The sequence below is a fragment of the Ochotona princeps genome, chromosome 9 (assembly GCF_030435755.1).
Source record: "Ochotona princeps isolate mOchPri1 chromosome 9, mOchPri1.hap1, whole genome shotgun sequence".
Classification (NCBI taxonomy): domain Eukaryota; kingdom Metazoa; phylum Chordata; class Mammalia; order Lagomorpha; family Ochotonidae; genus Ochotona; species Ochotona princeps.
The window spans coordinates 68,035,462-68,051,824 of record NC_080840.1 but is presented as its reverse complement, the minus strand read 5'-3'; the positions used below and the strand labels follow the sequence as shown (position 1 = coordinate 68,051,824).

The 16,363-nt window shown below is 37.5% G+C and overlaps 1 protein-coding gene and 1 pseudogene across 1 annotated transcript; both read left to right on the top strand.

The window, feature by feature from the left end:
- Positions 1-273: 273 nt before the first annotated feature.
- Positions 274-9,432, top strand: CA1 (carbonic anhydrase 1). Its single transcript, XM_004588091.3, has 7 exons — positions 274-421; positions 1,251-1,445; positions 2,969-3,087; positions 4,026-4,121; positions 4,995-5,057; positions 7,635-7,790; positions 9,009-9,432. Exons 1-7 carry the CDS (start codon positions 385-387, stop codon positions 9,123-9,125), a joined length of 783 nt encoding a protein of 260 aa, XP_004588148.1. The 5' UTR covers positions 274-384; the 3' UTR covers positions 9,126-9,432.
- A 4,379-nt stretch (positions 9,433-13,811) lies between these two features.
- On the top strand, positions 13,812-13,930 carry LOC131481195 (U2 spliceosomal RNA; annotated as a pseudogene).
- The last annotated feature ends 2,433 nt before the right edge of the window (positions 13,931-16,363 follow it).

Genomic DNA, 16,363 nt, shown 5'->3' with positions numbered 1-16,363 from the left:
AGAAAGCCAAAAGTTGAAAAGGTGAACAAAATATTTTTAATTTAAGAAATTTAATTATGGATAATTAAATATCTTTTCTACTATCATGGGAAAAGAAGCAATTGGCTTCATAAAATAGGGGATTTTGACGTTTTTATTTTGCAATATAAGAAAATAAAGCAATTGGGGCTGGCATAACTTTTGTAAGCTTCTTTTACAGCACCTTTCTTTAGGCATGTAGACTTCCTGATAAGCAAAGATGATGACACAGTGGCCTACCACTGGCAGAGTAGTTCCTATAAAAAGCCTCAGTGGCAGTTTCAGGGTTCTGCTGCATGCCTAACTGCAGTTGGTTATTCTAACCATTCTTGTTGCTTTCAGAAAAATAAAGCAAAGTAGAAGATCATGGCAAATTCTGACTGGGCATATGAAGGCCAAAATGGTAAGAGATTTTCTATCATATGATTCAAAATAATAATACATTTCCTTTTCTTATAGACACACTAAACATCGCAGATAACTTCACTGGGCCAGCACAGTGGTGTAGCAAGCTAGTTCTCTACCTGTAGTGCTGACATCTCATATGGATGCTCGTTTAGGTCCTGATGGCTCCGCTTCTGATCTAACTCCCTGCTTATGGGTTGGGAGCAGCGGGGGATGGCTCAAGTTCTTGGGCCGCTGCATCCATATAGAAATCATGGAACAATCATGGAACAATCCCCTGGCTTTGGATCGGCTCAGCTCTGGCTGTTATGGCCATTTGGGGAATGAACTAGAGGGTGAAAGATCTCTCTGGCTCTCCTCTCTATAAATCTGCCTTTCAAATAAAATCAAAGATAGCTAAGGAAAAATAAGTTAGTTAAAATAAAATAGCTGCACAAAGTTAATGGTTTGAATCGCCTGTTTTGAGTCATTAATTTTTGCATGTTTTTAGCAATTGCCTTTGGGGTTTATTTACATACAAAATCTATTCAATATATAAAAGCATGCAGAATAACTTGATTGCTTACGGTAAAATATTTTTATCTTATCTGTAAAACCTATATTCACAAGTTTATATTACCATTGTTATTTGATAAGTAGACTGTATCATAGTATATTATAGAAAAGGGTCATTATTAAGAGTATAATTTACAATAAGGTAAACAGAATGCCATTTATACTACCTAAATTTAAACAAAACATACTATAATTTATCCACATTTATAGTCTGTAAACTTGGAATCAAGCATTTGATGAAGTTTTAATTATACACACGCTTATCCTCATAGGTCCTGAGAATTGGAGCAAGCTGTATCCTATTGCCAACGGAAACAGCCAGTCTCCTATTGATATCAAAACCAGTGATGTGAAACATGACACCTCTCTGAAACCTTTCAGTGTCTCCTATAATGCAGCCAACGCCAAAGAAATTGTCAATGTAGGACATTCCTTCCATGTCAATTTTGAAGATAACGGCCAATCTGGTGAGTCAAAAGGCCCTTCGGACATTTTTCTTTCATGGGGAAGATGTAAAAAATGGGGCTTGAAGTCAAGCATCCATCATTAAGTCTTTCCTGCATGTGTGTATCATTGCTGTAATCTAATGAAGCAACTGCAATTTTTGGAATATATCTAGAGGTGAAGGTAATTTTGGAGATTCAACTTTGTTCTTTTTCATTTCCATTCCTTTTGGATGTTTTGCTGTCTTTAGCTTCACTTAATTCAGTCAGTACACGGTCTAGAGAACCAGCCTTCGATATAGAAAGCTCAAAGACAAACATTTTTGCTTGCAATAAAGATGGGAAAGCACGCTAGGGAGGAGACGTAAGGGAGTGATTGAACACTCCGTGGAACCTGGCACATTTCCTGCAATGGAATAAGTTTTTCTTTTTATAAATGTTTATTTAGTAGTGTGTTAAGTGACAATTTCAAAAGCCAGTTCTGCAGGATAGAAATGTTAAACTAATTTTAAAACTTTCCTGTGTGGTGTTTAGCCTAAATTTCAGGTACCTTGGGGCTATGTCATTTATAAGTGTGGTATGTATGTGTTTAAAGAACCATATGATAGACTCCAAAGTAACAGGCCACTCAAATTAAATTTTTCAAAGTGACAACCTGGGTCCAGCACAATAGTGTAGCGGTTAAAGTCTTTGCCTTGAACACCCCGGGATCCCATATGGGTGCCGGTTCTAATCCCAGCGGCCCCATTTCCCATCCAGCTCCCTGCCTGTGGCCTGGGAATGAAGTTGAGGATGGGCCATAGCTTTGGGACCCTGCACCCACATGGGAAACCTGGAGAAAGCTCCTGGCTCCTGGCTTCGGACTGGCTCAGCTCCAGCCATTACGACAGCTTGGAGAATGAACCATCGGACAGAAGATCTTCCTCTCTGTCTCTCCTTCTCTCTGTATATCTGCCTTTCTAATAAAAAATCAATCAATCTTTAAAAAAATAAAAAAGGAAGTAACACCCTATCATACTGTCCTGGATTCCCAACAAGGCTATAATATAAGACTGTTGAGTTCTCACCAGGTACAAAATATGAGATGAATTTGCTTCTCAAAACAGACTGCTAAAGAGTTTCATGCATATTGCTGTAGTCCTCATTGAAAGAAACATGAATTTACCTGCAAATTAAAGGTGATATCAACAAAAGTCTATAATCACACATTTCACTCACCTTGCAATATGGTATCTTGCAGGTAGAATAATAGATGAAATTATAGTCATATGCTGAAAATTATGTATAACTCATAGAACATCTTATCAATGACACTGTCAGGGGTATCATATATATATATATATATATATATATATATATATATATATATATATATCCCTGTGAATGTCATCACCAAGGATGTGAAAGAAGGAAAAAACCTCTTGGAAACCTCAGTAATCGTGTTTGTTTTGATTTCTGTTCAACTCCACGTAGTATTGAATTACATCAAATTCAATGACAAGCTGGTTTCTGATCGTAAGTCTGACAGTGGTTTCCTTTCCTCTTAGTGCTGAAGGGTGGTCCTTTTTCAGAAGACTATCGACTTTATCAGTTCCATTTTCATTGGGGCAAAACAGATGACCAAGGTTCTGAACACACGGTGGATGGAGTCAAATACTCCTCAGAGGTAATGTAATTTAGTAAGTGAGAAATAATTACAATGAGAATTCTCCCAGGAGCAGGAGCTCTCTTCCAAAAACAGACACCATCACGATGGCTGTAAAAAAAAAAAAAAAAATGAACATTCTGGTCTCTGTAAAGCAACACATAGACTTCATTAAAATGAAGAAAGCCAGGATTTGGCTACGGCATGCCTTCAGTATTTATTGAGTGATAGCATGTACTGTAGTATATTTCATGGGCTCGAAAGAAAGCATATTCCAGTCTTCAGAGAACTTATAATTATGAAATTAAATGGGTTGTGTTATCTTTTCCTAAACAGAAAAAGAAAAATGAAGCATACTTGGCAAGCAGGAAGCCAGAAGTTTAGTTTCAGCCAAATTGAGTGTGAGATGTCTATTAAACATCAATGCAAATGTATCAATAACATATTCAGTCAACTATATAGATACTTGGACAAGCGTATGTAGAGTTCACAGAGGGGTTAGGCTTGAGATATGGAGCTGTGCAGTACTTCAAAAGGGTATTGTGTGCACAAGAATCTCTTCTTGGCCAAGACTCCCAGATTTTCTCGGAATGTTTCCAGAACATAACGAAAATGTGCCTCATGTGAGAGAAAAACTTTGATTTTATCCTAAAGCTAGTCACAGCCCTTGACTTTTTTCATGCCGAAGAGAGTTATTTTTTAATTGAGTAAATTTTAATAGTTACTGTTGTAAGAAAATAAACTGTACCTTCTGGCTGCAGGATTGCAGTCTGGTTACTCTCCCTGGCACACAGTCCACTCTTTCCCAGTGAGCACATTAGTAGCCAACACTCCAGGTGAACATTCAGATAAGTTCCCTTTAAACCAAGATTTCATCCTCTGTGGCAGAACTTTAACCCATAGTTTATCTTTTTTCTTTACAATGCATAAACAATTCATTGATCACATGTCATTTTCAGCTCCACCTTGTCCACTGGAATTCTGCAAAGTATGCCAACATGCACGAAGCCGTTAGCAAAGCTGATGGTTTGGCGATTATTGCTGTTTTGGTGAAGGTGAGCTACAGATTGCTAACAACTTACTTCTTTATTACTTATTGAATCTCAATAGAGAACAAAAAAGGCAAAATGACATTTGAGTCTTTGCTTTTGGTAAGTTCACATTCTACCAAAAACAAGGTGAACACTGTTTCCTGGTACTTGCTGTTTTGTTTTCTTTCTGGTTTTCCATCTTGAAGAAAGAAATAACTGTTAAATGGTAAAGTAGGATAATCTTTACCAGGAACAAGAAAATTGCATTTTTCAGATGTTCAAATTTCCTATTCCCTTTCCTCTAAACTTCCTATCCCATGGATTTAGGAATTAATCAATGTACTATCTCATCAAGGAAAATTGCTAAGATCATTTTTCCCAAAAATAAGATATGAATGATTTTGTACATGGTGTAGTTTCTCAAATTATCTTTTAGACACACTAAAGCTCTATAGGAAGCTTTTTATTTGATTGGATAAACTTGAGTTGCTAAAAAAAAACTTTTTAGAGTAATTCCAGCTAACTTTTATTGAACTCTTGCATTATGCTAAAATTTACTAGTTATAACTAATATATCATATAACTAGTTGTATCATAATTTTGCTAACTTTCTCAATTTATCTTATATAACTTAGGTGATTTTTGCCACGATTAATTTAAACCAGACATTTTATCTAATGTTTCATCTGTAGGTGCACTTTGTTAACAATTTGCAGAGCACAATAGGGCCCACAAACACATAGACTTAGTGAAATTTTCTCCCCTAAAGCAAAGGGAAAATGACTAACCTTCTCATCAGTTGATGTTGTTAATTGAAAACAATTTGCTTAATTTAGCTAAACAATGATTGATTGATAACAAAATTAACCTCACATTGCATTTTTTTTTAACCTCTAGGTTGGTCAGGCCAATCCAAAGCTACAGAAGATTCTTGATGCTCTAAGTGCAGTTAAAACTAAGGTAAATAGATGGAATTAATTCATTTAAACTAGAAGAAAAGGATCTATGGAACTTTTGAAATCGTGTCATTACTTATGTGGGAAGTTAGAAGGCAGAAATGATTTGCTAATCTGAAAAGCAAAGCAACACATCTAGAGTGGCTGCTTTTGAGAAAGTCTGGGGTTCTGCATCGTGTTTTCATTGCTTATCACCAGTTTCAGCAGCCTTTGGAGCCGCCCTGATCTACTGGAAAACATAGCCAACTAAGATATGATTGCTTTCCTCCATTTCCTCAAGAAAGGAATCTGTTTCTTTAGTAGTAAAACAAAAAATGCAGGATCTGAAACTTCTTCGTAAAGATACTATCAGTATATAATACTTGATAACCATAATTCATCTGTCAAATCAATACACAGATAAGTCAAAAAGCTGCTACTTGCTTTAGGAGTGTGGAGGACTCAGATTTTGACAAAAAATAAATCTGGTTTGTGCTGATTTTAGAAAGATTAATCTTTAAATACGTATGTTATAAAATAAGAAAGATGGAAAATGACAGCATAAGAATGTAAAAATTGTAAATTAAAACTAACAAAGAGAAAAGCAAAAATTAATGAAATATACAAAAGTGATGACTAAGCATAAGAAAGCCATAAAATAAATTGATTCTTTGCAAAAACAACAAAAAAGGGACATAACTAAAGGCAAACATTTTTATTCCTTTTTCAATGTTAATTTTTAAAAGATTTATTTAGTTTTATTGGAAAATCAGATATTCAGATAGGAGGAAAGACAGAGAGGAAGCTCTTCTGTCTGTTGATTCACTTCCCAAATGGCTGCAATGCCCGGAGCTGAGCAGATCTGAAGCTAGGAGCCCAGAGCCTCCTCCAGGTCTCCCATGCGGTTGCATGGTCCCAAGGCTTTGGGCCGTCCCCAACTGCTTTCCCAGATCACAAACAGGGAGCTGGATGTGAAGCAAGGCTTCCGGGATTAGAACCGGCACCCATATGGGATTCCGGCACATGCAAGGCAAGGACTTTAAGCGCTAGACTACTGCATCGGGCCTTTTAGTGTTAATTTTAGTGTTAATTTTCCCTTTACTTATGTAAAGGGAACAGATTTCATGTATTTCATATATACAGTTTTTATATATACAGTTTTTCATATGCAGTTTTTCATTTTCAATTTTTTTTATTATTTATTATTTTTAATTCATTAATTACATTGTATTATGTGACACAGTTTCATAGGTACTTGGGTTCTCCCCACCCCTCCCCTAACCCTCCCCCCATGGTGGATTCCTCCACCTTGTTGCATAACCACAGCTCAAGTTCAGTTGAGATTCCCCCACTGCAAGCATACACCAAACATAGAGTCCAGCATCCTATTGTCCAGTCAAGTTCAACGGAGACACAGAGGGATTGCCCAACTGTACCAAAGTCAAGAGCTCATTCCAGAACTCCCATCTGAGAGTCAGGACCCAAGTATTTGAGCCATCACCTGCTTCCTCTGCACAATGGCAGAAACCCAGAGCTGGCAGCAAGGCCAGCACCTGAACACAAGCACTCCAGTGCGGAAAACGGGCATTCCGACGTGGCATTCTAACCACTGCACCGAATCCCCAACCCATAGATTGAAGAACAAGAAAACTGTCACAACGTGTCAATGAATATGATGGAGGGCTTTCTAAGAAAATTCAAATATGATACTTAACTCAAAATGAATCCGAAAATACAAGTATCCTGAGAACCTGAAAATAAATGAAAAGAATAGCTTAAAAAATAATTAAAGGAAAAATCAAAGTACTGTTAACACGACCGTTGAGCTGTGTACATCCATATCAGAGCACATGTGTCTGAGTTCCAGTATTCCTGACTTCCACTCCCTGGTGATCTATACCCTGAGAGGTAGCAGGTATGATGCATGCATCTGGATGGCTTTCAGCTACATGATAGACCTAGATTAAGTTTCCTGGCGTGTGGCTTTATCCTGACCCAGCCCCAGCCACTGCAGATATTTAGAGAATGAACCAGTGAATGTCTCTTGCTCTCTCTTTTGCTGACTTTCAAGTAGAGAAAATAAATTAAAAATAATATTTTTAGTTTAAAAAAAAGGAAAACTCACAAAACCATTTCCTGGGAAAGTGTACTTTAAGAAACAATCATGTTTCATGGCTTCTCAATTATGGAAATGCATATAGTGATGGAGTACTGCGGTCCACCATATTCAGGTGTGGGGGTATAATGCAACATTCATTCCTGCTTCCAGATGAAAAACGGATTCCCAATGAAACTGTTGAAAATGTGTAGACAATGGGATGCTGGCATGTCTGACATTGTCTGTAGCAGCAGTGTCGGGGTACACTTAAACAAGAGACTGATGGAATTGTGATTCCTTGTGAAGAACCATGCCATTGTAGTAAAATGTGGAAAATCTGTTGGGGGGTGGGAGTTTGGGGTGGCAAATCCCAGTCTATACAAAATTGTACCACATAATTCAAACATTCAAAATAATGAAAAAAAGAAATAATCATGAATTTGCTCAACTGCCCCGCTGAGCAGAAGGTTTGATATAATGACATATACCTTTTTTTTATTCCAGGGCAAAAAAGCCCCATTCACAAATTTTGACCCTGCTACCCTGCTCCCTCCATCCCTGGATTATTGGACCTACTCTGGCTCTCTGACTCATCCTCCTCTTTCTGAGAGTGTGACCTGGCTCATCTGTAAGGACAGCATCACTATCAGCTCAGAGCAGGTAGAGTATCACAGGTGATGGGATCAGCTGGAGAGTGAGCAGCTGAGATCCTGCTTCAAGCATCACATCAATAAAAGCCTATTTCTAGTGTTTTGTAATTTTAAAAGGATTTGTACGTGATATGGGTCTATAGCATTATCAGAAAGAGTGCATTTGTAATACTGTGTCTTGACACTTACAGGAAAAAATAACAGATTCAGCACGCCCACTCTTCTTTCTTCCAATATAAGAAAAAGTTCAAGAGTGTTAAATATCTTCTGAAAAGTTTCAGAAATAAGATAGCTGTCACTGGAAGTTCCATTAAGGATGTAAGAAATTGTTACTCTCAACTAACATTCTTCAATAGTGAGAAAACTTTTTCTGTTGCCTTTTTGAAGCATACACTTTCAAACATCCAAGAAAATATCTCATTATCTATTTTTTTTAATTTTTTAAATTTGAAAGGTAGACTTTACAGAGAGAAGGGGAGACAGAGAGAGGTCTTCCAACCGCTGGTTCTCTTCCCAAATGGCTGCAACAGCCAGAGCTGAGCTGGTCTGAAACTGGGAGCCAGGAGTTTCTTCCAGGTCTCCCATGTGGATGCAGGGGCCCAAGGACTTGGGCCACTTTCACTGCTTCCCCAGGACATAAGCAAGGAGCTGACTAGAAGCAGCATAGCCAAGACACAAACTGGTGTCCACTTGGATGCCCATGTCAGCAGACGAAAGATTAGCTTGCTGTTTCACTGCACTGGCCCCTCATTATTTATTTTTACAATGATGATCATAATAGTATTGATTGGGCAATTACTCTTATTAGAATCTCACATACATTTCATCAGCCAGTGCTCATAAAAAAAACCTAAAGGACAAGCATTGGACTCCTCATTGCTAAGTGGTATTCACTGAGCATAAGCTACATACCAGACATATTATAGGTACTTCACATGTACTAACCTATTCAAGCTTCATAAAGACCCAATGAAATAGACACTTTGTGGCAGCTGAGGCACTGCATTAATAAGTCACTGGCCCAGAGTGCCTGCCCCATGTGAAATGAAAAAGCTGGTATTCTAACCCAACCATAAAATCTAACAAAATGTCTAGCACAAAGGTTTCCTCCCTTCCTCCTATAGTCCTCATCTGCATATCACAACTAGGATGCATTAATTACACTAGAAATAAAGAGCTTTGCATAACTTCAACAGTTTCTGACTCCTTAAATATGTCATTCCTCCAGTTGGCACAGTTCCGCAGTCTCCTATCGAATGCTGAAGGTGAAGCTGCTGTCCCCATACTGCACAACCACCGCTCACCGCAGCCTCTGAAGGGCAGAACAGTGAGAGCTTCCTTCTGACCGCTGTGAGCAGCAGCTCCTCCTCCTCCAGGAACACAGCCCCGCTATGGGCTTGGTCCAGGAACATAATCTCCTTTAGGAAATAAATGCATCCCAGACTAGCCAGACAACATACCTGCAAATTTAAACTGAAAGACTAAAATCTTGAGTCTTAGTTCTTGATGCTTAAATAAAAATAATCTGCAAACTGAAAATCACTATGTGCAAGCATAAATTCATGATTGCATTTATTGTCAAAAACAAGTGATTTGTTTCTCTTCTGCTTTGTTCACTTTCGTTGAACTAATAAACCAGTTTTATCCCTTTATTTTTGGCTATTGTGCACTATTTGTTAGAACCATTAAGTTTGTACTCTTAAGCATCTTATTTTGGGTATTTTTGCCTCAACTGAAATTACCTAAGGGCAGTCTGAAATGAAGTATTGAAACAAATATTTAATTTTAATATTTAATATTATGCTGACCCAATGCTACTACTACCATCTGTATTCTAGTGAGAAAGGTGATCTTTTATACAGAAAAGTAATGATTCTGAATTTTACTCCCATATCTTCTCCCCATTTGAACAAGGCCAATACCTTTGTTCTATTATTGCAACTAATTAGCTTGCATGGGGAAGCTGTATTCTGAAATCGGAAGAAGGTTCCAAGTCTGAGGGTTATAAAATGCTGAAGGAGTCATTAAAACCTAAAACATCATGGAATGTTTTATACAAATGTGCATCTAACCTGAAGCCAGATTTTTTTTCTAAAGCTATTGCTACATGCAGAATTCTAGAAACCCCATGAACAATACTGAGTCTTGTTATTTACTTTCCCTGATCTGAGAAATTATGTTAGAGAAGCCCACTTCAAAGTCCTTGTCATTTCTAAGATCACAGAATCGGTCATGTCTCTGAACAGCCACAACCAAAGTTGAAGAGATCAACCCAGCAGATTCTTCATTGCACTAAACGGGTCGTTTTGCACCTAATAACCACATAAAGAGGCTTTTTTTGAAACACTTGACTTGGCATCCAGGATTTAAATAAATTCTCTTCACTAAAATGTAAGAGACTCTGGTCCCATAAACACTCTATATGTGCACATGTTTTCTTTGCAAACATACCTGTGTACGCTACTTGACATGGAAAAAAAATGCTTTAACTGATGATCCATGTATAGTTTTAAGAAGGTTAGGAATAGACTAGAGTTTATATGTAGGTCTTATAATACAAACGATAAAAGTGTGACAAGAGATATAGGAAGCTTATCAAATTTTATCCTTAAGCCAAATACCAACTGGTGAGCCTGTTCCCTGACAGCTTCTGCCAGAAATTCCTGTCTTTGGCAGAACCCATGATGTGCATTATGGGAGCTTTCTATATTTCTGTGAAGCAGCCGATAAAAGCAGCTGTTGCGAGACGGTATGCGGACTAGGCACTGGATCGTCTGAGAGTTTACATCTTGTTTTGCTGACTCACCAACCTGTAGCACACCCTCTTCTGCTGCCAATGGTAAATGGTGGAACTTTGAAACCCTGCAAGCGATTCTCAGATTCTCCCATGATGTTTGATAGCTGAGTGTCTTTGTGCTAAACCTACTGACTTCTCAGCATCCAAAGTAACGCCAGCTGACGAGGCCCAACAGACTCAGAGGACTGTTTCTGCACCAGCTGTTTCCCATCACATCACTCACCTCCTCACTTAGAAAGACATACAATATCTTTCTTTTTTTTTTTTAAAGATTTTTATTCATTTCATTACAGCCAGATATACACAGAGGAGGAGAGACAGAGAGGAAGATCTTCTGTCCGCTGTTTCACTCCCCAAGTGAGCCACAACGGGCCGATGCGCGCCGATCCGAAGCCGGGAACCTGGAACCTCTTCCGGGTCTCCCACGCGGGTGCAGTGTCCCAAAGCATTGGGCCATCCTCGACTGCTTTCCCAGGCCACAAGCAGGGAGCTGGATGAGAAGTGGAGCTGCCGGGATTAGAACCGGCGCCCATATGGGATCCCGGTGCGTTCAAGGCGAGGACTTTAGCCGCTAGGCCACGCCGCCGGGCCCTACAATATCTTTCTGATGGTTAGTGAATGTAGGAAGCTAAACTGGTTTCCAAGTTGTTCACTTCTGCTTTAGCAAAACAGCTCTATAACCATTAAATTCATCAACAGGTAAATTACAGTAAATAAAAAAAAAAAAGAAAAGGAAATGTCTTTTTAAGTTTAATTTACTTATTGGACTCAAAATAACTTATTTATTATAACTCTAGCTACTGTAAGCCAATGGTTCTGTGGTTATAGATTCAGGTAACTATGTGACTAAAGTTATGAAATTAGATATAAAAAAAACAAAAAACAAACAAACAAACAAACAAAAAAGTAATCACAGCAGTGAAGAAGAGGGAGAAAAACTTGGGCATCATTTCTCATCCATCATCCATAATGTAGAAAGAAAAGCAGTTGTCTTCTGCATCCAGGAGTCCCCATTTGCAAAATCCAATAAAACACAAATGGAAAATCAAAAAAAAAAAAAAAAAGAAGTTAGATATCACCAAAATTTTGCACTGATTTGTAGAAATTTTAAAATTCACTCTTTTCCTCCCTTCCCATCACAAGGTCATTTTGAACCTCAGGATAAAATGACATTTCTAAAGTACAAAAAAACTGAGCTACCTTGAACTCCAGATTGCTCCTGATCTTGTTCCTAACATTACTTTTTGTTATCATTATTTTCTATCTCATTCTTCCTGGCTGTCTAGAGATAGAGCCTCACTAAATGTCTCATATTATTCATGAATCTCATTTGTTCTCCCTTCCAAATATAATTTAGAATTAACATAAGGTCTCAATGTAAAAAAAGACATAAAACAAGAAAAGAAATAAGATGCAAACCCTAGTGAGTTGTTGTTTAGTATCTAAGCTAATGAATGAATGAAAATGAGAGGAAAAGCAGTATAAAATATAACCTGAGGGAGATATCATCAAATAAATAATTGGCCAAAAACACTTTAAAAATTATCAACATTCCCTGTATTCAAGTACTCTCTTTATCAAAGCAGAAGTCTGTTCTCAGCCTTTTCACCTATTACAAAGAATATGCCAGGACAATATTTAGTGAATCAATGAAAATACACCTTGGGGACACAAGGTAATGTGTCGCCCAAAATAGCCAGAAATGTGAACATGCAACCAAAGTCTCAATCCCAAAACTCAGCTTAAGGAACCAGGCTTCAATCATGGGATGGAAAAAAATGAATTCAAAACTCATCATCTTCCACACTGAGGGAAACTGAGTTACCAAAGTCTGAATTCAACACCCAGAACCCTGCAGGAGCACTTGATCAATTGCAGTAGCTATTGATTCAGTTGAGTAGGTGAGGAGTTGTTAAGACTGGCTTCTCATATCCGGCCACTTAAAGTCACTGTGTGTGTTGGAGACCAATAGCATCAAACTTGTATCAAGTAACCCAGTTGACCCAGGTATAAGAAGACAGATGTAATAAGCACGAACAAAAGTGTTTTTAAAAAGCTATAGAATAACAATACAGGGCATATGTTAGGACACAGTAGCATAAGTTACCACCCATACCCATATCAAAGTTCTGACTCAAGTCCACTTCCTTGCTAACGCAGGGAAATGGCAATACTTGGGTCCCTGCCACCCACATGAGACACCTGGATAGAGTTCCAGGCTCCAGGGTTCAGGTTGTTCCCTGCCCCCCAAAATACTGCAGACATTTGGGGAGTAAATCAGCAGATGGAAGAGAGCTCTCTCTCTCTCTCTCTCTCTCTCTCTCTTTATCTGTCAAATAGAGAAATAGATAAATCTTAAACAAACAAAAAAAAAGCTCAATCTGTAATGGCTGTGACTACCAAACATTTAAGTCAAATTCCAGCTACACTTGTCACAAATCTTCCCCTAATCAGTCTTGAAAGGTTACATGAAGTCAAAATAGAGCAAAACAAAACAAATGCCATTTTAGGTCACACTTAATTTAGAAATAAATATTTCAACACTCTAAAGAACAAAGCAACATTCTGTAAAGTTCCAGCATATTTGGAAATTTTATAAATATTCCAAATGTTTCCCATTGAAAAATCAAAAAATCTTACCAAAAGTAACTGAAGGTCAGTTTACTGTGAATTCATGGAGAATTTGTCAAGGAATAGTACACATTGTACCTTGGTCATTTTTTTTAATCTTTTTAACCTGTGAGATGAACTTCATGGACCCAAGGAGACAGCCCAAAAAGGATCTTATTAAGAATCAACAGTTGTGTGACAACGTGAGACCAGTTTTGTGTTTTTGTTTTTTGGGTTTTTTTTTTTACATTTTCTCATTGATGGCACTGGTTGGAATCAGTCTATCTTTGGCTAACACCACACTCAGTCTATAATTCAAATATTGAAGCAATATCCAACAGTTAAACAGAAGCAGGTAATGCAAAAGTTAAAATCCTGAAGACTGGAAACAGAAGCTCTCTGAACTTTAACAGGCACATTAAACAATAACAAGGTGTTGTGCCTGCCTGTACATCTAACCTCTCACATTATCCAGCATTCCTCTCAACTCCTCCCATCACTCTCAAGTCCACTACCACATATTTGTTGGGCTAATTTCACTGATACCTTTGTTTCTGGTGGTGCCCTTCTTGGTTCGACCTAATAAAACCACCCTTGGCATAAGTCCTTTAGATTCCCCCTTGCATCGCTTCTTGGCCTTTTGGCTAAGATCAAGTGTAGTATCTGTTCTTATCAGTTTAATTTCAGATTCCCCCTTGCATTAAGATAAGTTCAGTTTCCCTAAATATGGCTGTTTACACTTCCAGTAGGCATCTCAGCTATTCTCCCACTTCTCTCCACTCCCCTCAGGCAACCTGTTCCAACAACAAAGACACGTCTACTGTTCCAACAACAAAGACACGTCTACTGTTCCTGGACATGCTGCATTACCACATGGCACCATGCTCCATGTCGCCCTATCTCCTTTTTTTGACTCATCTAAAAGTATTCCTTGGTCCCATAGGTAGTAATCACACAGAGCTTCAGTCATAAGCAAGAGGGAGCTCTGGAAAGGATGGAACCTACACTTGGAAGGGCCTTGCACATCATAAACAAAAATAAACTTCAAGCAACATTGCACATATAGATGTTCCCTAACTCTCAGGATCTGGTGCTTAGGTTGGCACCAAAAGAGCCACAACTGTAAGCATCTGCTATCATAAACAAAATGATTCAGATATCAAGAAAACATTACCCTCTATCCCTGGCTGTTAGTCCTTGAAACAAAGCAAAGTTTCCTATGAATGACTGTGCTATCACCAGCGACAGAGACAAACAGACATGGCCACAGAGGACAGAAATGATCTGAGGAGTACTGGTGCTCAGGCGAGAGACAGCGCACACCAAACATCCCCTCCAGGTATCATACATGTAATTGATTTGAAAACCTGATGTTTCCATCAGAGAGTCAAGCATACACTTTTTGATTTGCCTATGTGCTCAAATTATGGTTCTGAAGCTATTTATTAATTATTGAGTGTTCACAACAACTGTGCATGGCAGCTGTGGAATATTTTGCAATTTTAAGCATTTTGCATTACCATTAAATTTATAAATAGATAAGTTGGCTTAGATATGACATGTAAATTATCAATCCAATTAGCACCCAGATGGACATTGACTGGTAGGTTCAGGAATTGCCCTATTTTACTAGAAATATTTAATCTAATAAAATTAAATTGTATAAAACATTGAAATAGAAATTTCAGCTTTAGCTGATTTTTAAAGGTGTATAAATTTTATTATATTTATTTTATGTTTTAATGAGTTATATGAAATCTTTTTAAACATTAAGATAATTAAAATTTTAAGTTGTGTATGTTTGTTTCAATTTACAATTTTGTAAAAATGTGTCCAAATTTCGAACATGTTAAGTAAAAGCATATATTTATACATTTATCCAACTACTCTAAGACTTTAAAAATTATGTGAAAATGTGTATCATAAAAGCATTAGTTTGCCAAAATTAAAACCAGAAAATCACATTTGTGGAATAATGAATATTGTTTATGAACTGTGTTTATTTTTGGTTTCGGTTCATCTAACCTCTCCAGATGTCCAACAAAACATATAGACATGATTACTAACGTGCAAATCCCTTGTTTCTGATATTGTGTCAATTTTTAGTTATATAAAATTCATCACCTTTACACATAGCTTCAAATTTGTCATTACGAAAAACGGAATTGTGAAGCTTCACAGTGTTCAGGTACTGTGCAAATGAATGAAGGTTTTCTGTTGCATGTGCTCGGCAGCCCTTCAAATGTGGACAGCAGGGGCTTCCTTTACACTTTCTCAGCCCTGTGCTGCCATAACTGAACTCAAACCTCTATGAGTACCCAACACTGTAATGGTGTTGCTTGCTCACAAACCCCCTTTTGCCATAAAACTATGATCTTCCGAAGAGCAGAAACATCATCTCTGTAACTCAATGCATTGTACGAGTTAATTACTCGGTTGACCTAATGCATAAACAAAAGAAGACAATATTGCTTGAAAATGTGGATTCTTGAACCTACTTGTGTAAATTGAAATCCTGAGTCTGATATTGTCTCTCAGCTTGGGGCAGTCATTCTAGCTGTCCATCCCATGGATTCCTCATCTATACATTTGGAAAAGTTAAGCAGCCTACTTCACAAGGTTCATCGCAGAAACCAAGTATTAAATCACGGAAAGTAATGATTATTATCATGAATATTTGCAAAGATTTAGAACTATTCTACGCACCAAGTTATAACTGTTAAAGTAATACCTAGATGAGATTAGCATTTGTTTAGATTTTACCAGGAACTATATCTGATTTCACCACATAGCAATCCTATCATCACAGCAATCTTATAATCATTTTATCTGGTGAATGAGCTACAATTATTTTTATGGGGGGTGGGAGATTGGTTTAGGCCTAATTAGTAAGGAAAAAAGCAGTATTGGAATTCCACATTTTGTGAGGGTAAAACTGTAAATCCTCAAACCCTAAATTAACCCTTTTTTTCAAGCTATAATCACTTAGGGCATATATATGCATATGAAATTATGACTATAGAGTAACTTCTTAAATTATATTTAACTTTTCTAGAATGATAATGTTCTAAAAATATTTCAAGGAGCATGCATTGGTAGTTTGAACAACAAAACCAAAAAATTGGGTGAGGATTAAGACAAAAACGTGTTTTATTGGTTAACATGAAGTAGAGCAA